The sequence below is a fragment of the Oryzias latipes genome, chromosome 4 (genome assembly GCF_002234675.1).
Source record: "Oryzias latipes chromosome 4, ASM223467v1".
Lineage (NCBI taxonomy): Eukaryota > Metazoa > Chordata > Actinopteri > Beloniformes > Adrianichthyidae > Oryzias > Oryzias latipes.
The window spans coordinates 9887301-9909804 of NC_019862.2; the positions used below are offsets into that span (position 1 = coordinate 9887301).

Sequence of the window (22504 nt, forward strand, 5' to 3'; positions counted from 1 at the left end):
CAATGTTATTGTAGGAAAGCCAGCCTGCCGTGAGCTTTAAAACGCTTGCGCTAAACGAGAGATTTCCTGAGACCAAAAAGCAGAAGAGGAAGAGTGCAATCAGTCCAGGTTTGTTCCAAGCAGCATCACTTCCTTCCTTACCGTCAGGAGAGTGTCAGAGAGAGACATTCAAATGGGGTTTTCACCCTGCATTTTCCCAGGACAGTAATGCAGAGCATTTCTAATGCTGTCATTCAAACCAGCTGCCTCTCTCAGCAATAAACTGAACGCCTTGCCTAAGCAATTCAACCCGCCTCCACAGATTGCAATACAGTCAACAAAGAACTTATCTGTCAATGTGAAACTATTCATCAATGAATGTGTTTGTGTGCCAAAGGGTAAAAAGGCAGTTTGAAAAGACCTGAGTTGCTCCTGAATGGCTACTTTCCCCATTTGACTGTTTTCAGTGTTTCACGTTTAGTGAATTCACCTGTTTTGTGTCTGTTGTAGCAGTTAAATGTCACATTAAAACAGCAATTTGAAATGTTGATGGGCGCATCGAAAAAGCAAAACTGTAAACGTCTGCTTTTGAAATGAGAAACAGAGGCTTTCAGGGAGAAGGAAAAAGTTTGTTTTGTCTGGGTCAGAAGCCCACCAACACTAGATAACAGCCAGTGCCGCTCATTTTCCTCCCGGAGAATGGGGTCATTAGTCCATGACAGATGTCAAAGAATCTGAAGCAGAAAGTGTTGCTTTATCACTTATCTTCAAAGGCACACTCCAAATGTGACTCCAGCACAAAAGCCCTCAAAACTCTGTTTATATTCCCATTTTATACAATAGCAGAATTACTCTGGCCATGCTCATTGAAAGAAAGTGTTTTAAGGCAACATATAAAGAAATCTGAACAATAGCAAACACGGCAGTATTTTTTAACAACTTTACAGAGGGAAAATTGTATCTTCAATAGATCAGTTTTTTTTTCTTTTTAGGAAATTTCGAAAGACCAAAACGATGAAAAGAAAGACCAAATCTTTGAATATAAATTAAAATTCGGCCACTTGTAAGAGTAGACTTGCAGCAATCAATATTGTCTCTGACGTGTTTTTTTTTTCCCATTAACCCAGCAACAGTAGTTCTAAAGAAATCTGGAATTCAAAGGCTTGTTTGAGTTGGTGGACGGCGTTTAAGTTGTAGATGGTCAGAGCAAGACAACTAGCACGCCGTATTGTGCATTTGTGTGGCGTTCTTTGCGGAAGGGAGGAGTTTGTCCTTCAGTGAACTCAGTCTATCTTGTTTTGGACTCTTGTTTACATAGCTGCCTTTATGTGTTCTAGCAAGAACAATACCATGGAGTGGACCAAAATGGCAACCCATCAGAGGTCACCAACTCCACTAAAAAGTAATTTACCGCTCCAAAACCCTGTTCTGTATGTGTCTTGACATGTGGCTGTGTGAGAAGAGTGCGTGCTGCTGGTAGGGGGGGTTGAAAAAGAAGGCCCGGCTGCCCATTTCTGAAAACTGATTAAAGATCAGGACAGGAAGGGCCAGGTTTAGGGAAACAGGAAAACTGATGCAAGGAAGTGGACTGCGTCAGCAGCCAGCCCACTACACTCTGCTTCTAAAGTATTATCCAGAGCTGCCGGAGAAAGGAGTATTTTTTCAAGTCACAGATGAAACTTCTGCTTTTCACAGGTACGTGAGCTTAACTGTTACACATACTTACACTATGGCGTTGGGTACTGTCAGACACGGGCAGTTTACTGATATTTCTATTCAAAAAATCTCCGCTAGTTTTGAACGGATGTATTCCTGAATGCATTCCTGAATATGTGACGTTCATTTTTGAAGCACTTTCATTCCCATAGGAAAAATCTGTTGCTCATATGTTGCTTGATCTCGTCTCTTGAGATCAGTTTGAGCGTCTCATATTCGTATCATTCTGTGATCATTTGCTTCTTAACTCTTGCTCCTAAGGGTCCCTTAGGAGCAAGAGTTAAGCTATAATGAGAAAAGACATCACTGAGACAAATGAGGTTGAGTTGAGACAACTGTTAGAGCAATAATTAAGAAGTGGGAGAGACGAACCTAAGACGCTCATGAGACAAATCTGAGAAGAATGAGTCCTAAAAGAGATCTTATCGTTGTCTGTCTGATGTCTCTTTCATGTCTTAATCATTTCTCTTGAATGTCTTACCAAAGCCGTTAATGAGAATGATATTTGAGATGTATTTGAGAAAGAAAAGATCATTTATTTTTATAGCAGTGGTCGCCAATCCTGGTCCTCAAGGGCCACCATCCTGTAGGGTTTAGATGTTTCTTTGCTCCCCAGATGTGAATCAACAGGTGATTAACCACCTCCTGCAGAACTTGAGGAGGCAATTCAACCACTGCAGCAGATCTGTTGGAGCAGGAAAACAGCTAAAACATCCATAACAGTGACCTTCAAGGACCAGGATGGGAGACCACTGATATAAAGTAACAGTAAAAACAATACTAGAAATGTAAATGCTTTACACTTTATTTGGGCAGCACCATCATCAGTACAGCATTTTAATTGTGGTAGCAGTATTAGACAGTTTTTAAAATATTAAATGCATTAAGTACATGAACCGTGGCGTACTCAATCTGGTTGACATGCTGGTCATGAATACTTCCAGATTTTAAACAAGACACTGAAAAAAAAAATTATAAAAACATAAACATAAAAACATTCTCTGAAACTTGCAGACTATCAAATCCATGAACCAATTTGAGAACCAAATTAGGATTAAAAATAAGAAAAAAGATGGAAGAGAAACCAGTCCGCATACTGTAGATCATAGCAGTGGCCTTAGAACGTGTTCTGCCCTACATTTGCTGACAAAGGCTTTCTTGAGCTTGGCCTCTTCAATTTGTTCCCAACCAGGTAGAGTGGCACATCTTAGGACATAAGCTGTAAGACAAGAACATTAAAATCTGGCATGAGTAAATTGATAATAGACAGCACATAGCAGAGATAACACTTCAAGCTAGAAGCAAACTGTAGTTTTATAAAAGCAGCTGCATAATGCTACCATAAGATTACGTTTCTGTCATCCCTTAAAGCAGCCACACGTCGCTAGAGAGGACATCTGTTTCAGTTAAAAGAATTGAAATGCAGCATACTATGGGCATTAACTATTTAACAAATAAGGTTCAAATCTGTTTCATTTAGTTTTTCATGATACAGTCCAGATCAAACATTTAAGAAATGATCAAGTCACATTTTGCATGGTTGGCTCTTAACAAGGGAAAAATAATACCCATGTCTTCATTGGGACGCTGAGGGCTGATCGTGTCAGACAGCAAACTGTGGAATAAGATATTTCAACGAATATATATTATGCTATGATTAAGAATTTTGTGGTCAATATTTTTTGGATTGTTCAGAATATTTCCATTAGTTTTTTAAATTAGAGCACTTTGGCTTACCTCTTTGTTCTGTTTGAGACTGAAGAATTATCCCTTAGTGGTACAAAAGTAAAGATTGGAAAAAAGTCTGTTATACTTAGAAAACTTCATAAAGCCACCCTTTAAATTGTATTTTATTTCTTTTAATGTGACACAATCTTGCTATTTAAATCAAATTACCCCAAAATAAGGATTTTCAAAGCTAAATTTTAGGTTAGCCAGGGCTGCTCATTCCTGGTCCTTGGGATCCATCACCCTGACTGTTTTCCAGATCTCCAAGCCCTGCTAGCTGTTGATCAGTTCAACCAGATGTCTCCACATTCTGACTGAATGAACACACCTGGTCCAGGTAATCAGCAGCAAGCAATTCAGGGAGAGTTGGAAAACAGGCAGGCTGGTAGATCTCAAAGACCAGGGATGAGCAGCCCAGAGTTAGATTAATTAGAATAATTAACTGCAGGTCATGATTAACTAACACACCCAAAAATGAATCGCATGACAGCACTCATAAATATGTACCTTTGCAGAAACTCCAGGGTTGAAGCCAGCTCAGTTGGATAATGACTGTTAAAGCAGAAGTAGCTTTTGAACATCAGGCACAGTGCTGCAATGTTGTTGTGTACGATGGAGCGGTCCCAACTCAGCATGAGCCTCCTTGGGGAAAAGCAAGACTGTCCTAAAGACAGAACAATGGATAAAGTAAACATGTCACTCATGTACAGTGTACAAAGACAAAACCTTTAGAATAATTTAACATTTGAAACTTTACTTACCACATACAATAACAGTTGGAGTCAACGGCACCTGCTGCAGCTGGACCTCGTCTGCATCTTCTACAAGGACATGGCATCCTCCTCATTAAAGTAGCAGAGCAGAAGAAAGAGCATCTCTTTAACATCTCATCTCTTCTGAGCAGCCACTCTGCTCTCCCCGCATCATCTGCAGCCTTTTAGAGTTTGGAAAAACGTCTTGCTTTCATCATTTCTGCAACAGGAGTGCAAACCATTTCCTTCCTTGTCTTGGGCCAGGTCTCTTTCCAAAGACTCTCCAAAGACTGCACAAATTCCTCAGAAAACTTACTCCATGGAATTTCAAAGCTGTCCTCCCAGTCAATGTATGTACAGTCCTTGGCTTCTGGAAGATGTGGATGACAAACTTCTCGGTGACTATAACAAAAGTGATGATGATTGTGTTGGTGAGGTCTCAACAGATGACGATGTGCTGTTCTCTGGCGTTTGGTCTGCAACAAAAAACAAACAAACAGTATAAGTGTATTAAGTTTACACTGTACTGTCAGTGTGTTACCCATTCATATTCATATCCACTTCCGTGCATTACAAAAACTCATTTGTAATGTTTGAGACTCACATTTCAATTTCCAGAGAGCAAGACGTTTCCGGGCTTGAACAGGTCTCAAAGCTGGCAGCAAGTCAGCCTCTTCTATGAATCGTAGATCCTCATACAACTCCATTTATTCCAATGGACTGCAAGTGTTCTTCCAGGATGTCTTTTGTGGCTCTGGTAGGACCTCCATAATGGCAGTGTGGAGGAACATGGGTTCTGATTCACTCATTTTCACGTGTAGAATTTAGATCACCTTGAATCAGAGAGGGGGAAAAAAAACATGATGTACACACATTTTATACAGCACAAAGTAAGATCTGGAAAGGTTTTTAAATATGATTTATGATTCACTAAAATCCTCCTACATATCAACGTTGACATTGTTGGCTTAGCTACATCTGTCTCTAAACATCTCCACCACTGACAGAGGGCTGAGAACATGTTTCCCTAATATGCATACTTACATTTTCAGATTATGCTTTCTAGACATGTGAGCAGTTAATGATGACTTTACTTTAAACACATGTCCATAACCAGTTTCAAAAGATGACATGACAGGCCAAACGTCTGCAAGATGATCTTTTAAACAAGATAAAAGCTTTTTACAGTGTAAAAATTGAACATACAGTGAAACTGCACATTTTGAAGTTAGCAATAATGGAAATGGTCTCTGTGGTGTCGTCACACTGTGAATGGGACGAACCCTGCAGACCCTTAACTGAAGAGCAAAATGTCTTCCAACAGTTACTAGCACTCACGCGTTTGGAAAAATATCGAGGCTCATTCTGTAAACTCTGCACTGCAAATAACTCTTCAATGTCTCTATTTTTTATTACAAAAAGAACAAGTTAACCTTTGTAAAATGTAATAATTACTTATACAGCCAAAGCCACTGCGAGTAGCCCAGACGTCTGCATTACTGGCAGAGCTAGCTTAAACACCTTTAGCATTCAACTGAGTTCAGAGTTGGAGGAAAGAAATCGCAAACTTACCGTGCAAACTTCAAACATTATACTTGAATATTTTCCAGACAAGCAAAAAAAATGTTGGAGATTCATCCCACGGATTGTTAAAACGCAGAAAAAATACGACAAGCGCTCGTCAAAAGTCTCTCGTTCTCTGCACTTCTCCCGCTTGCAGATTCCGGCCCGTTGGTGACGTCAACCACAGAGTTTTCCCTCCCACTGTGATCAACCAATCAGAAATCTGTGTCAAGTGAGGCTGTGATACAGTTTAAAATTCAAATCGGGTTACTCCAGGCTTCTGTTTGTTCAATATGATGCAGACTAAAATCAAGAAAACAGAAAATATTTTCAGCTTGTAAGGCTGCATGAAGGGGGATTTTTAAAGACAAAGATAAAGTAACTCAAACTGAACCCATAAATCTGTACCGTCCTAAAGTTGATTTATTTATTTGATTATTTTTATTTGTGTATTTTATTTGTTTCAAATGTAAGATCTATTTTTTGTTCACTTTAAGGTGATCCAAATATGATCCTAAATGTCCTTTATTTAGTTCAGACATCAATGTGTTAAATGTTTTATACCTACCAACATATAAGTGTGCGTATATGCACTTGTGCGTGTATGCATGTGTGCCAGTGCATGCGTGTGTTTGTGTTTAACTAAACCTAGCATCATTAACCCAACATACATTCTTGTTCATTTATGTTTATCTAAGCAGTCACAAAAAAAGTTTATTAAATCGACACTGCAACGTTGTCTTGAAATTTCATGTTTTTTAAAAAGTTTCAAAAATATGTCTTTTGAGGACATGACCGTCTTAATGATTCAACTTTTTTTTCTTGAAATTGTAATTAAGTTATATAAATATGTAAGCAATAAAAAACTTTTTTAAGTTGAACATAAATAAAATAAAAAATATTATTTTCTCGAGATGAACTGTAATGGTGTCATCATGAGACTCATTTTAGGGCTTGTACTACTCTCATTTTTCTTTTTGCTGAGACAATAAAAAAATAGGCTAAAACAAGATCTCAATTATTGAGCAACGAGAGACAGAACCATTGATGTCTTTCACTGAGACGTAAATGAGATAGGAATTGGAAGTAAGGATATCAAATTGAGACATACTTGAGCGCAACATAATATGGCTCATTTTTCTCTCAATTGAGATCTGGAGAAGAGACAGTTGTGAGAGAATTTTGAGATCTCAAACAGTGCTCACTGTGAGACTTATTTCTCAGGAGAAATGTTTGAGAAGAATGAGAAAAGCAATTTAGTCTCAAACAGTTCTCATTTATGTCTAGGAGACGTAAATGTGACAGAAACGAGATCTCATCTTCAGTTTTGCTTTGCTATGGGTTTTTAAAGATATAAACAAATGCTTGTTTTGATTTGTTTCCTATTAATTAAGGAGTTTAGGAGACGCGAAAAACATATTTATGTCCCTCTTTAAAACAATAAAACATGAACATTCACAAACACTTTGCTTATTAACTAACACGAACTGAAACCTGCTTCTCATTTCATCTGTCCAGCATGGATCACAAGTTTGATGGACATTTACTGCCTCTCTGACATTTGTGGCTCCTGCCACAAATATGCCACGTGTAAGACCATGAACGGATCACAGAAGGCCTGCTTCTGTAACCTGGGTTTTACGGGGGATGGAACAGGCTTTTGCGAAGGTGAGTACAGATGAAGAAATTTACAACAAAGGTTGGTTTATACAATGGCTCTTCAAGTGAATCCATTCAATTTCTCCCAAGTTTATATCAAAATGTGAGTTTTTATTTTCAATTTTAAGCAACAAAGTTCTAACAAAGGCTGCCTAAAAACCCAGAAATCTTAAGAAAAATGAAGTTTGGTGAAAAGTAAACTGTATTCAGGTCATCTGATCTTTAAGATGTGCTGTAATTTGGAGAGTTCCAAAAATAAGCTCTGACCAGGTGGCGAATTCAAGCATTTTGTTTCACTTTAACACCAGGATGGTGGTGTCGAGTGAAATGAAAAAAGTGTTTTTTCCAAACAAATGGTGTTTCTAAAATTGAGTTTGGCCATTGCTTTTGGCATTTTTAAGAACTGCGCGAGTTAGTTGAAGTGAAAAGAATCAAAGTTAGTTAAAACAGCAATCTAAGGCCACTTTGTATCAGCGCATATCACAAGCTGATTCAAAAAGCAGTCACCTTTTTGCTGCTTAGTGTGTAGGGTTGCGATGGCCAATGTTGCATGTCATTTAGCATTGTGAGCCCTGCTGCTGTCCCTGGTCTGTTTAAAATTCCTGGAACCCTTCTTGTTTCCTGAACAAATAAAAGCACAATCCTCTGCACAGCTTCCATATTTCAAGAGCCAAAATGGGATAAAAACACGCTCAGTTAAACAGCCATTGTGGTGCAAACGTTTGCAACAGGAAGAAGCGGTTCAGGAATAGGTTCCTCTCAGAAAAAAAAAAAAAAACATTTGAAACAAGAATGAAGTTTGTAAGAACACATTTTTAGAACATCTCCCAATATAAAAAAAATAAAAGTTATGGATGAGGCCAGAAATGATCAGTTGCTAAAAACTTGGAAGTCCTTATAAAAGTGTTGCATAAAGGAGTTGGATCAGGACAGCTAAACGTAAAAGAGAAAACAGACAGATCCTTCCTGACTGTTTACAGAATTTTAATCTGGTTTGAAAGTGGACTGTGAAGAAAAAAAATGTATGTTTTTTTTTGTATCAATATTAAACCAAAAATGAAGTCTGAAAGAGCAAATAGGATGCCTTAAACTCTGCATATTATCCAGGGACTTCCACAAAAACCGTGTTCTGTACAGATTACAGAGGAATGCCTGAGGAAGAGGGGAGAAGGTTAACAGAGCCATCTGCCTGGAGTTCTGATCCGTCTCTTTTAGAGACTGAGGAAAAAATAAAAATCCCACAACAATAACCTCCAGCAGCTTTAGTCATAAAGACATGTTTTAGATGTATAATAATAATGCAACAAAATATTTATGGCTGGGTGCGTTTCTTTAAGGTGGGAAATGTTATAAAATAGCAAAAAGCTGTCTAACTTTCACAGTTGTGCATTCATGTTTATGTGATAAAGGCATTTCCTGCTTGAATGATGCCCCAGCACATCAGAGCAGAGGATTTCCTTTACTGCACAGCTTTCGTGCAAAAGAAAAAAAAAAAAAAAGAAAAACATAAAGGAGAATAGAAGAAGAATGTCCATCACACTAAGATATAAAAAGAAATACACAATAATGCGGTAGCTTAAAAACAGGAAAAGAACAGTAATCTTAATAAAAAAAATCACTAGATAATAATAAAATTAATAGCAAGTAAGTTTTACTTAACAAGATCTCATAGATATCAACATCGAGCAATAGAGTTCCACACAAGCATTCAAAAAGTGATAAATAAACAATCCGATGGATAAAATTACTTCAATTTGAATGTTAGTCGGCCCAAAAATGAGTATTGTTTGCTAATTCTACGCAAATGGTGTGAGTTTTTATGAACCTAATTGAAATTTTGATTACAGCCAGACCTTCTTTAAACTGCAGTTCTTTGTTTCTGTTCAGGGTTCTACTGGGGTAACTGGGTCGGTGCGGTGTGGGTGGGGGGTTGAGGGAGGGGTCCCATCTTTGTGTGATTGTCCTTTGTTTGCTGTTTTTAACAATTTTCAGTTTTTATGACTGTTTTATCTGCTTTTATGTTAAGCGCTTTGTGTTTTGAACTGAAATGAAGGCGCTATATAGATAAATAAAGTTTGAGTTTGAGTGACAAGAAACTTGTGCAATGATAAGCTGAAATGACTCATTTTAGAACTAAATTTGGACAAAATGAAGATACAATCATAGTACAAGTTGGCCCATCTTATCAAATAGTGTACTTATCAGAGAGGGAACAGGGCTATAATAGATAGTTGGTGCACTGGGTCTGTTAATAAATTCCGTCTGGGCATGATCACTTACTGATATTTCTTGTTTGTTTCTTTTTTTTTTAATCTTGTCCTATTGTTTCCTTTAAAACAAATTTCCAAAGGAAAATATTAACTTATCAATATCCAAAAATAGCACTTATTCTTAGAAGACAAATGTAAGATTTTGCATCCAAAATATTGACAATGAATGGCAGTCTAACACGTCAGCATTTATTGAACTTTAAAACAATAGCCTTAAATTTGAATCATATTTCCAATGCTATCTGCATATTTTTGAGTCTTAAATCAAGAGTGTGGAGAGAAAGAATTTCCACAAAATCCTTTTTTGTCTCTTAATGAGATACAAGTTTTTCAACTGTGCTAATTGTGAGAAAAGTTTAGAAAGGTGTAGAGCAAAGAGGAATTAAAACAACTAAGAACCAGGTAACATATCTTGAAAGTCTAAAAGTAAGGTTTTAAATCTTTGTAAGTATAAATTACTTTGTAGTATATTAACTGTGGAATCAGAAGTGACATGTTTTGTCATGAGTAGATCTAATTAATCAAATGGATAATTATGAGCTTAAACAACAGCAAAAACACATGATCAGATTTAAAGACGATATCACAAAAAAGGAAAATTGAAACTGAGTCAAAGACAGAAAAAGTTTCCCTCCAGATCAGATAAAGCTTTTCAGAGATTCATGCATCAACATATCTGATTTAATTGTACTTTATGGCACAGAATCAGGGTCAGATCGTGAATGTCTACATTTATAAATGGAGATAATCCAAGAAACTCACTTTCTCAAAAACAGAAAAGACGAGGTTGTCGGAGTGACACAAAAGATTGTCAAAGATGCAAAGGAAATTTGATGTTTTTTCACAATCTTTCCTAACTGGATTATCTTGTCTCAGAAACTAAATCTGAATGTCTCTGAGGTTTAAACACCAACGTCGGTTTCTGTGGCCAGTATTTATATCATATTGTATGATGGTCATTTTCCACTCGACAAGGGGCTCCAAATTTAAAAATTAAATTTGGATTTAAAATGTATAGGTTGTGTTTAAAAAAAAATTGATTTTTTGAGACTCTTCTTTAACAGGTGGGAGCATTTTAAATAGCTTTTCTCCATTCTTGTTTTCTCGACTCACCCTTCTCTTTGCTCACATTCCTCTGACAGATGACGACGAGTGCCAGAATGCCACTAACATCTGTGGGGACAGGAGCCAGTGTTATAACATGGTGGGCAGCTTCTACTGCATATGTGACTCTGGATACAGATCCACAGGACTCCCTAAGTTCCAGCCAAACGATGGCACCGAATGCACAGGTAACGTCTGACTGGAAACCAAAATAAACAGACTTTCATATAGAGGATACAAAAACTTCAGCTCTCAGTGGACTTTAAGTATCAGGAATGAGTGTGTGTAAACACAACCACAGCGCAGCTGTGAGGGCACGGGGTCTCAGGATGTGCAAACTGTTTTCCTTCGCGCCACACAGAGGAGGATAAATATGTTGGAGGTGGTTTTGTCTCTAAATTTTTACTTCCTTCCCATCTGCTGCTCGGAGAAATCACCAGACATGGTTTGTTGATTCTTGCACAACAATAACCGCACCTTTATCCAAAAATTGGGGGCTCAAATATTACAGCAAATATAGTAACCAGACTGTCGGAAGTTAGGAGTACTTGAATGTGTGATACGCATGCCAGAATGTGACGTCTTGACCTTTCTTAGCCAAACTTAAGATGAGCAAACTGTGTTTGTTTAATTGGTGCTGACCTCTTTATCTACATTGTTTAGATATTGATGAGTGCAAGTCTGGACAGATCTGTGGACCAAACTCACACTGCCATAATAAAAATGGATCTTTCTACTGCTCCTGTCAGCGTGATTATACTCCAACTTCAGGCACTAAGCACTTTCATCCAGACAAAGGTGCAAGTTGTAAAGGTCGGTATGAGAATTGAAGTGCACACGTCTCTCTTAAACACACACAGACACACAAAACACAACACAAGCACTCAGGTACTCATATTCAAGGACAAACATCCTCTTTTATGCTTTTGTTTATCCTCCCTCGCACAACACACAGAGCACTGTCTCACACACAGCAGGATCTCTTGTGCAATATGTCAATGAATGGTGCAATTTCTTGTATAATGTGTGAAATGCATGAAGTTGTGTAGACATTTTCAAAAATTGTGAACATTTTGGAAACTCTCATTCTGATTTCTTTGTTTGCTTGTTTACTTCAAGAAAATCCACAGAAATTCTGCCACAACAACATGAGATGCATGACGCAGGCTGTCAATAAAACACTAGAAAATGTAAGTACCTCCCCGCTCAAAACACGAAAATACATATGATGAGGCTGCCTCCTATTGGAGAGACAGAATACAAACATGAGATGGAAACTGAGTGAAAATGAGGCAGAAATGAGCTCAAGCACCGTTCGTGTAAATGACAAATGCACCTCAGGGTTACAGCATGAGTTTTAGATTGTTATTTTGGTGTAAACACATAGCAAAGTTTTTTAAATGAAAACATCACTGTGCAATTTTTCAAAGAGCTTTAAAGGACATTCACACAATAAAAGCTGCAAAACCCTTTCCAAATGTGATGCAGCAAATTGATTGGAATTGTCAACATTGTTTAGAATTCACACCAATTTTACAGAAAGCTGCCAAAATACTGTCTTTTTCTATTTTCATTTTCAACATTTTCTTTTTGCATTACTTTAAAAAAGGCATAGGTTAATTTAATGTTAAATTTAAAGTTCAAAAGTTTGAACCATAGCCCTGGGCTGTTAAAACTTTTTGCAAAGAGGACCAGATTTGGTGAGGGGAAAATGTGTCAGGGTCAACCAATCAGGCTGCATTCTTTGAACGCTTTTAACATTCAATTCTGAGGAAATATTAAAACGTTAAAAATGGTATGAAATGTTATGGCACTTTTAATTTCTTCCCAAAGAATTGAAAAATGGCTAAATACATTTTTAACAAAATGTAATTTTTAAAGGCCAGTCTTCACTGTCAACTTTCTTTTTCTTTTTTATTTACAATCAACATTTCAAAAACAAGCTACATGGGGTCACAAAACCTGATTTAGCCAATCACAAGCAAGAAATGGTACACACATTGTTTTTAGAAGGTACTGGGCGCCGCTTATTATTGAATGATGACAGGAGCTTGCAGGCCGAAGCAAATTTGAACGGGCCAGACTTTGTATATGCCTCGTCAAGCCTAATATTGTTAAAAAGCTTCATTTTTGGTCATATTTGTACAGGATTGGATATAGAAACTTATATTTTATCTATTTTTAAATACCATGTTTTAGTCTTAAATATTTAGAAGACATTTGTCATCTTGAATGAATCCTAGAAAAGTAAAATGATTAATTTTTTAATCTTATTGGTTTATTGATTTATTTCAAGCATTAAAAATAATGGAATAGTACAATGGAAAATGACAAAACACAGATACATAAGTCAAAACCATCTGTTTAATTCTGCTTTTTCACTCACTCTTTAGTCAGGTGGTATTTGTTGTGCTTTTAATGCGTAGTTTTCAAGATTTTATTGGATTTTGCTTTTCTGAACAGTGCCCTAGAGTTTTTTGACAACTGCTTTAAATAAAATGGATTATTATTGTCATATACAAACTCAGCGGCTTGATGGCTGGATGTTTGGCGTAGGACTGGTGCACAAGAAACCAGGATTTGATTCCCAGGGGGTCCGATGAGCTTCATCCAGACCCTTTGCGCTACTGATAAACTATGTAGCAATGGGCGGGAACCAAGTCTGGCCCCCCCTGTGCCGGTCCCCAGCCTGGAGAAAGTACAGGATTGTGTCAGGAAAGGCATTTGGTATAATAAGCTCTGCCAAAAGACCTGGACAAATCAGAGAAAGAGAAATGATTCGCTGTGGCGATCCACGAAGAGATAAGCCAAAAGGTGAACAACAACGTCATTTTTTGAACAAAATTAAGGCTTCATCGTCCGGAAAATGTTGTATTTTCACTTTTGCTCCAAAGAAATAAATCTAGTTGGGGGTTCTCTTCTCACTACCTGCACGAAGCCAAACACTGATGACCTTCTACTGACCTTTTATCTAGCCTCGGTGCTCGCTTACAGCAGACCTGCTTTTTGGATTTTAAAGGCCTCTGGCAGATTTAACTAAACCGACCACACAAACCAGCTAAAATGTAATTAAATAAAAACTATTTCCTAATGCACAGCACTTAACAGCTTAACATAATGGACATAAGATGAGATGAAATAACAGACAGTGAAAAATGAGTCCTTTATTTGTTTTTTAACCTATAGACAGACTGAAGAAAAAAAACATTAAACTTTCTTTCAGAGTTAGATGAAGACAGCAGAGAAATTCTTCCTGGTCCTGACAGCCGACAACAAAGAAAGTTCAATGACTTCCACTGGTGAAAACATGTAGATTAAAACCACTATAAATAGATTTTCTTCCTGAATAACTAAACTGCACTCATCAACCTTCGACTCACGCTTTCAGTGTTAACTGAAAAAGACATAAACGGTGTGCTGGGAACCACAAAAATGAACATTTATGACCATTGTTTAGTAAGACATGATGAACAAGATGCCATTCGTTACTCTGACATAAACACTTCTTTTCCCTCTAGATGAGCAATTTCACCGAGCCGCAGAGTCTCCTGAAAGAGATTGCCAAGCAGACGTCTGGCGAACTTACCTCAGTGGAAGTAATTGCGTATGTTGAGGCCTTGAGTCGATCCGCTTCAACACTGGCTGCTGGAAAGAAGGATTTCACTGTCAAACCATCTGCCATCAACTCTACCCTTTCAGTAGGTTTTTGTTGTTTCTTATTCAGGAGGTTGGAGGCTTGCCTGAACTACAGCTATGCTTAAAGAAAACAAGTGGTGCTGCACAGAGTCAAGCCCCCTTAAACATGCAGGCTGCTGTTGTTCTCTGCCAGTACATAAAATCACTAAATATGACATCCGTAGAAAATCTAACTTCTAACTTGCCTGGAAGCTTCATTACTTCCAGTAATTACAGGAAAGCCAAAACAGATGCCCTTCAAATTCATAATATACTTGATGAAAAACATACTACAGTCCAGCCGCACATTACATGCAATGTTATTCCCCACATGTCACAGTGAAGTAAAACTCTTGTCAAACAGAAATTAGTTCAAGCGGTAAACAACTTAGTGGAGAAGGATGAGCTGGTGGCTTGGAGCAGAATGAAAGAGGAGCGTCGGGAGCACACCATCACCAAGCTGCTGCACGTTGTGGAAGAAGGGGCTCTGTCTCTGGGGAGCAACTGCAGAACCTCAACTGAGATTGATGTCAGAGCAACTGAAATGGGTAACTTCAGCTTCGTCAAGCTTTGGTTCATTTTTGGAGTCCGAGGTAATCTTTGAAGTCTTTGACCTTTTTATGCCACCCTCCCAAACAGAACTGAAACTCTTCACCTTTGATGTTCAACAAACAAAAGCCAAACTTTCGGCTTCAATGGGGGGAGATCGGATAAGTCTCACGCCAAAGCTGACGCCAAAGGATGGCAGAAATGGTAAAGACTTTCTAAAGTTGTCCAAGTATTTCCATTTTTATAGACAGTTCAACATACAAAAAGAAATTGGCTGTGTCCAAATTCCTCACTACTGTTTCCACCACTAAAAGACTACAAAGTTTGGGACTATCTAGTAACCTGGATTTGGATACCAGTCAAACAAATGCTTACTATTTTTCTTTTCTTTTCTTTTTTTAAATGCCAAAGATGACGTCACTCATTTGTCAAAAAAAAAAAAAAAAAAACGTATGAGTACAGAGACTATTTATGAATCCACTGCGTTCTAATGACGACAACTTGGAGGTTTTTTTTCTTTTATGACATGCCTTTCAAACAAAATGCACTGTAGCCCTATATTTTCCAAATGAGTAATCATGATACACACTCGTTTTTCGCAGACACGTCTGAGAATTTCTAGGGTACTCGATTTTTGCAATTCCGTAACTACTCCCTAACAGACTAAAAGACTACATAGTGCAGGACTATAAAATACCCTGGATTTATGATTTGCTCACTACTTTTTCTTTTAAACGCCACGTATGACCTCACCCATTGACCAAAGTAAAAACATGAGTATGAGCATTATCCAAGACCAAATATGAATCCTCTGTGTTCTGATAATGAAAATGATGATGACATTTTGTATTAGTTATTCTATATATACAGTACACATATTTGTATATATATATATACAGTACATATATATATATACAGCACATATATATATATATATATATATATATATATATATATATATTTATATATATATGTATATATATATATATATATATACATATATATACACATATATATATATATATATATATATATATATATATATATATATATATATATATATATATATATATATATATATATATATATATATATATATACACACACACATTTTTTCAAATTACATGCTTTCAAACGTAATGCATGGTGGTCTAAATTCACCAAACAAAAAACACTACCTCTTTGCAGAGACTTCTGGGAGAATTTCAAGGCACTGATTTCTTTAATGCTTTCGCCAAATTAAATCGTAGATTTGGACACCCCGAAAAAAATAGTGAATGCCGTTTAGAGTGCACTAAGTAGTGAGTGAACTTATACAAAGCCATGTGTGACCTGAGTCACTTCCAAACACGCAAACTGTGTGTGTTTGTTGGCTGCTAACCTGGAAGTTCGATGAGCAATGCAGTGGGTTCGACTTCCTCTTTGTTGTACTTGTTTTGTCCATCAGGAAGTGTGTCGGTGGTGTTTGTGCGATATGACAGCATCAGTGACATCCTGAAGCCGAGCAGCGACCCAGGTGTCACCGACTATTCGCGCTATGCTGGAACGGGGGAAATCAATGTCAACTCCCAAGTCATAGCAGCGGCTGTCAAACCTGCTGACGTTTACCAACTTGACCATGTCACCTTCACTCTAAGGCACAAAGAGGTAAAGGCTTCACAGGGTGCTGATGCTGGCTATATCATTTTCACTTTTGTGCTTATTCTGCAACCAAGTTTTTGTATTTTTGCTACCTCAAACAAATTTAGTAGTTTCCTGCTTCTTTTTTCATTAGTTTAAAAATGATGCCATAAAGTATAATTTTAAATATTTTAACCTATTTTTTTTTCAAAATAAAGAAAACACGGGCAGACTAAACAGAATTTAAAAAAGGGTTAACATACCACTACATGCTTTTGTCTTGAGTTGCAGAAACACCTGAACGTCACTCATGTGCTTCTTTGAAGACGCAGTTAAACTTCCATTTTTGATTTGTTCAATTGCTTGAAAGACAAAACGCTTTATGGAAGTAAAGGAATTCCTCAAAAATTTTCCCAGATTTTTGGGACATAAATTCAAACAGCAATGTCAGGATTCCCATGCATGCCACAAAGATTTTAGAATATGTGCAAATATGTTAGAGAATACAATTACATCATTTTCTTTAAGGATTTAAAATTACCTTCAAATTGTACTTTGTTTTATTTATTGATTCTTCTGTAATTCCACGTAATGTTAAATTCTTGATTTTTTTTATGAACAATTTTGGATACATGCTACTTTTATTCCCAAATCAAGGTTCAAGATTCAGTTTTTATCATCATATGCATCCGAGAGACCAAGTTCTCAATCCATTATAATTAAACTTATGGTAGTTTTCAGTAATCCCAACACACATGGGAGAAACATTTGTTTTTTTTTTCCTTAAATATTTTGGTTAAGTGCTTTAACTTTTTTTCTGTTTCTATTTCTATGTAAAACATAAAGACACATTGTTTGAAAGCTGGCAAGGAGATACATGAAAGTATTTCAAAAAAACAGATTATAATAAATTCATTTACATTGATGGTTTTTGTATTTTTTTTCTTGATAAACTAAGTAAAGGCAAAATTGTTTCAAATAAACAAAAACTAACAACAAATACTGAGAATTTCTAAACGATTTATCACACATTCAAATGGTGAAAACATGTATTTCCAATCAATCAACCAGAAAACTTGTGGCTAAACATAATTTGCAGTTGCATATTATTTAAGGTAAAGGTCATAAGCATTATTCCTTTTTTATCAAAGTCATACTGATTACCATAACTGCTATTGATGTTTAAAAAAGCATAATCTAAGACAAAAAAAAGGGAGGTTGTTGCAGCACTCCAATAATTTGGAATTTCATTTTTATTATGCCCTTTCATCTTCTCACCCTTTTGATGGACTATAACTTATCCTCCCTGCTGTTTTGATGAGTCCTGCACTATCAGTTATTACCTCCTATTAAAGTATTATTATGAAGCTTTGCAGCGCTAAAACTAATAAAAAAGCATCCCACCTCGATTCATAACAGCCACTTTGGCTCTTTTCTGTCCCTTGAAGCCTATTGACACTACAGCTGATGTGACAAAGTGTGCCTTCTGGGAGTACGAGGCGGACAGCCTGCAAGGCCGCTGGGCCACACACGGCTGCAAGACTGTAAGCGTGTCCAGCAATGCAACCACCTGCACCTGCAACCACCTCACGCACTTCGCAATCCTCATGTCATCCGGCCGGGCGAACGTGAGTGCTCTTCTCTGTTTTTATCTAATGTTTGAATATTTTTTTACTATCAAAGCCAACCATCTTTTTCTAAAAATTTGTCTTGGAATTCCTTGAGAAACTATAAAAGCCTGGACATGAATAAATTAATAAAAAACAAAGTTTTAAGGAAAAAAACACTGACCTACAACAATTTGTGATTATCATGTTTTTAGTTCTTTTGCATGTTTTAAATCATAGAATAGAAAGACTTTACCAAAAGTTAATTTCTTATTTCAGTTTTAATAATAGAATGTTTAAATAAAAAAATAAAAAACATTAACACATGTTGGATGACAGGTGATTAAAAGTTAGACCATTGTGTGTGTGTGTGTGTGTGTGTGTGTGTGTGTGTGTGTGCGTGTGTGTGTGTGTGTGTGGTCACAAAGAAATAATTTATCAGAACATATGCCATTATTACATTTTAGTACCAGTGTGGTACAAGAGGGTGTTTGCAAGGCAGAAGCCTCAACATATATGTTGTATGAAGTGATTTCAAGCAGAAAATACAACAAATCTGACCTCCAGCGTACCTCCAAACTGTGAATGAAACACCTCTCTTTCCATTTGCTTCTCAGTTGGTGGCCCACCATACCATCCTGACCCGGATCACCCAACTGGGGATGATCATCTCTCTCATCTGTTTGTTCCTGTGCATCTTCACCTTCTGGTTCTTCAGCGAGATCCAGAGCACCAGAACCACCATCCACAAGAACCTGTGCTGCAGCCTCTTTATGGCTGAGTTTATCTTCCTGGTTGGAATCAACATGAACACTCATAAGGTGTGGCAACAAATTCACATTTATGCCCATTTTTTTGTAAGAAAACTAGAACACTGCAATATTATTCTAAATATGTATTGGGAAAATGAAGTAAAAGGTTTGTTTGTGGCATCTTCTCTCTTGTCTTTTGGTAGCTTTTCTGCTCCGTGATCGCAGGGTTGCTGCATTATTTCTTCCTGGCAGCCTTTGCCTGGATGTGCATTGAAGGAATCCATCTGTACTTGATAGTTGTGGGTGTGATCTATAACAAAGGCTTTCTACACCGGAACTTCTACATCTTTGGCTATGGAAGTCCAGCAGTGGTGGTGGCCATCTCAGCGACACTGGGTTCCAAGTATTACGGCACAGATAGAGTGTGAGCGCAGAATAATTCTGGTGTTTTTGTATTATACCAAAAGACCCATGCTTTGATTTTTTTTTTTTTTGTGTCAAACTCACGTCTCAGAAAGCAAGATAAACATATTAATTATAAGTACAAAGGGAAGAGGGATTGAATTTGGCCTGAAGGGACACAATGGAAGCTGAAATTGCTCAAAGTGTCTAGCAGAAAGTGATTTAATTACAGAGTTTAAAAAGGGCTGAAACGTTTGGCTATAGAGACCCTGAATACAAATCTCTATAAAAGCAATGTCCATTTTTTAAAACTGTTAAACAATGTTTGTCTTGTGCTAAAATCCAAATAAGATGAAAGAAAATGTTAATTGAAGAGCATGATGTTTTGTAGGTGTTGGCTGAGCACGGAAAATCACTTTATCTGGAGCTTCATCGGACCGGCATGCCTGATCATCCTGGTGAGACGCTGAGGAAAAATATTTATTCGGCAAACAAGCACTGCTGTAGCATAAATAGTCATTCCATTTTTTTGTGCATGTTCTATGCTCTGCTTGGTTTCTGCTAAAGGTTAATCTCTTGGCCTTTGGAGTAATCATCTACAAGGTGTACCGGCACACCGCTGTGAAAAAGCCTGAAATCAGCCACTATGAAAATATCAGGTAGGATTAGCTCTGCTCCTCTTGGGTGCTTCAAAAACATTAAAAGCCAACTTGTGAGTTTCTTATCTTCTAGGTTAAGATATTATGCGGTTTTCCTGGCAGAACTAAATTACAAATTGGGTCTAAAAGGAGGTTTGCTGCACTGTGCAGGGTAGTTAAGTCAGTGACCCCCCACCCCCACCCCATCTCCACAGGTCATGTGCCCGCGGCGCCTTTGCTCTACTGTTTGTGCTCGGCGCCACCTGGACCTTCGGAGTGCTGCATATTCTCCACGAGACGACGCTCACCGCCTATCTGTTCACGATCACAAACGCCTTTCAAGGAATGTTCATCTTCATCTTCCTCTGCGTGCTCTCCAGAAAGGTAAGACTCTCAAATTCTCTCCTCATCCTCCAGTCTGTCTTCTGTAATCATTTGAAAACATTTGAATGACAGACAATTCTTTTGTATTTCAGATTCAGGAGGAATACTACAGGCTTTTCAAGAATGTGCCATGTTGTTTTGAATGTCTAAGATGAACATATTGACCGTCTGCTCGTCCACAAGAATAGTTGGCAATGTTGCTTTGCAAAATGTCATTATTCACAGTTTAAATTTCTAAAAAAGTCTGGTGGAAGAATTGTTAGGTAGAGATATCTAATAAATATGACCATTATACCGTCTTAAAAAATAATTTTCTATTCAAAACATTGGATTAATATGTTTCGCTTTTTAGTTTCATTTCTTTATAATTACTTTCTTACAATAAAGCCTCACCAGTGTATTGACTTTTTTGCGAGACGATTCTTTTTAGAGAACAATGAAAGTTGTTTTTTTTCTCTTCCAGTTTAATTTAATACCTTAGCAGTTATCAGCCAAATGCCTGAAATCTTCTTTAAAGCCTCAGTCTTTGTTGTTTCTTTTCATTTTAAATTGATCTGCAAATTATTCAAATGAATGTGGGAGACTTCGACAAATCTCTCCACTGACTTCTTTCATTTGTAAAAATCAATGTCTGTGTGTAACACAGACTTCAACGTCTCTTTTTACGCAACATGCAGTAAAGTGTGCAATCAATACAAATTCAATGTGGTGTTTGGACAGACAAATAGCTCCATCTACTGGACAGGATGAGGGATGATCACTGTAAAAAAACAATCTGCATTTCTGACAGTCTGGTAAAATCTTTTGTCTCTTCTTTGCAAACTAAAGTAAAGTTAAAATAAAAGTGTATATATTTTCTGTACGATGTTAGCAGTGTGTCCTGAGCTTCAGGTCCCTGTATCTACGTTGGTTAATAAATGACACGTCTTACTCCTCTTACATTTCTAGTCTCCTCTCATTTTCCAATGGCTAATGACATGACCATGTTTCAGAAATCCTTTCCTGACTCTCCTTTCTCTTTTTATAGTTCAAATCAAACTTTTCAATTCAAATAATTGAATTAGAATCCTAAACTTTTATTTGGCCCTTGAACCAAAATATAACAGTACCACTCACCCAACCATTTTCAGAACCTGCTTTGGGATCCTCTGGAGTCAACCCAGCTTCTATTGGGTGAAGGCGTGGTACATCCTAGACAGCTCACCAGACTACTGCAGGGTCACACACACACACAATTAAGCTATGAAGCAAAGGCAGATGGATGGCTCCGTTGGTTCAGTGCAGGACTGGCGCACATAATTCCTAGGGGGTGCAATGAGACTCTTTGCACTACTGCCTAACTCTGTATCCACACGGGGGCCCTGAGTCTGTGCCGGTCTCTGGCCTGGAGAAAATACAGGGTTGTGTCATAAAAATCATGTCCGAATGAGTTCAAACTGATTTGCTGTGGCGACCCCTGAAGGAATATGCCGAAAGGTGAACAACGAAAACAGTGTTGCATGTTTTTGAAATTTGTGAGCTGGGTATCTCCAAAAAAACCTGTGCTTGCACGAGGAGGACATGCAAACTCCAACACAGAAAGGACCCAACTGGGCTTTGAACCAGCGCCTTCTCACTGTGAGCCAAGAGCACCAACCATTGCCCCACTGTGCAGCCTAATATAGTACTGAATCAATACAAATATAAAAATAATAATTACATTAATTTGTAATATTTTTCCTGTTTTTTATATATACACTAGGCATCCGACAAAATTTAGAAAACACCAAGAAGCAAAAGGACTTGTATAACATAAATAACAGTGTGTAAATGTGTGTGTGCGCATGAGGGAATCAGACTGAGACTGTAAAACGCTTTGAGCCCTAACGAATGTGGGAAAGCATCATGTAAGTACATCCCATTTACCGTTTATCATGAACATCGTCATGGTAATCAAACAGCAGTGATAGGTTTGCTCAGAAACAGTTTGATGATTTACCACCGTCACCAAAAACAAAAAAACAGGATAATCTAATGCTGAGCAGGAAGTCTTTGTATGACTGGGCAGGGAATCAAACCATGTCGTCAGGACAAACACTCAACCACAATGCCATCAAGAGAGTTGAT

At 37.5% G+C, this 22504-nt stretch overlaps 1 protein-coding gene and 1 long non-coding RNA gene across 4 annotated transcripts; one reads left to right on the forward strand and one right to left on the reverse strand.

Moving 5' to 3' along the window:
* Positions 1 to 1542: 1542 nt before the first annotated feature.
* On the forward strand, positions 1543 to 21337 carry adgrl4 (adhesion G protein-coupled receptor L4). The gene is made up of 16 exons (XM_011473892.2): positions 1543 to 1674; positions 7257 to 7406; positions 10810 to 10959; positions 11435 to 11584; positions 11891 to 11961; positions 14290 to 14469; positions 14811 to 14994; positions 15086 to 15199; positions 16443 to 16642; positions 18064 to 18243; positions 18840 to 19043; positions 19178 to 19398; positions 19768 to 19834; positions 19944 to 20035; positions 20230 to 20398; positions 20491 to 21337. Exons 1-16 carry the CDS (start codon positions 1653 to 1655, stop codon positions 20551 to 20553), a joined length of 2217 nt encoding a protein of 738 aa, XP_011472194.1. The 5' UTR covers positions 1543 to 1652; the 3' UTR covers positions 20554 to 21337.
* Positions 2486 to 6144, reverse strand: LOC110013854. Of its 3 annotated transcripts, XR_002873175.1 has the most exons (7): positions 5748 to 6144; positions 4780 to 5008; positions 4492 to 4651; positions 4185 to 4357; positions 3931 to 4087; positions 3264 to 3310; positions 2486 to 2914 (listed from the first exon to the last, which is right to left on the reverse strand). It is a non-coding gene; the product is annotated as an uncharacterized LOC110013854 (long non-coding RNA). The 3 variants fall into 3 exon arrangements; XR_002873174.1 differs by lacking the exon at positions 3264 to 3310 and having other exon boundaries at positions 5748 to 6138; XR_002873176.1 differs by lacking the exon at positions 3264 to 3310 and having other exon boundaries at positions 4185 to 4265; positions 5748 to 6136.
* Positions 21338 to 22504: the final 1167 nt, after the last annotated feature.

Coding starts and splice junctions, on each gene's coding strand:
- adgrl4 (XM_011473892.2), top strand. CDS start 1,653: ATGAAACTTCTGCTTTTCACAG. Junction 10,960..11,434: donor CGATGGCACCGAATGCACAG/GTAACGTCTGAC, acceptor TACATTGTTTAG/ATATTGATGAGTGCAAGTCT. Junction 11,585..11,890: donor CAAAGGTGCAAGTTGTAAAG/GTCGGTATGAGA, acceptor GTTTACTTCAAG/AAAATCCACAGAAATTCTGC.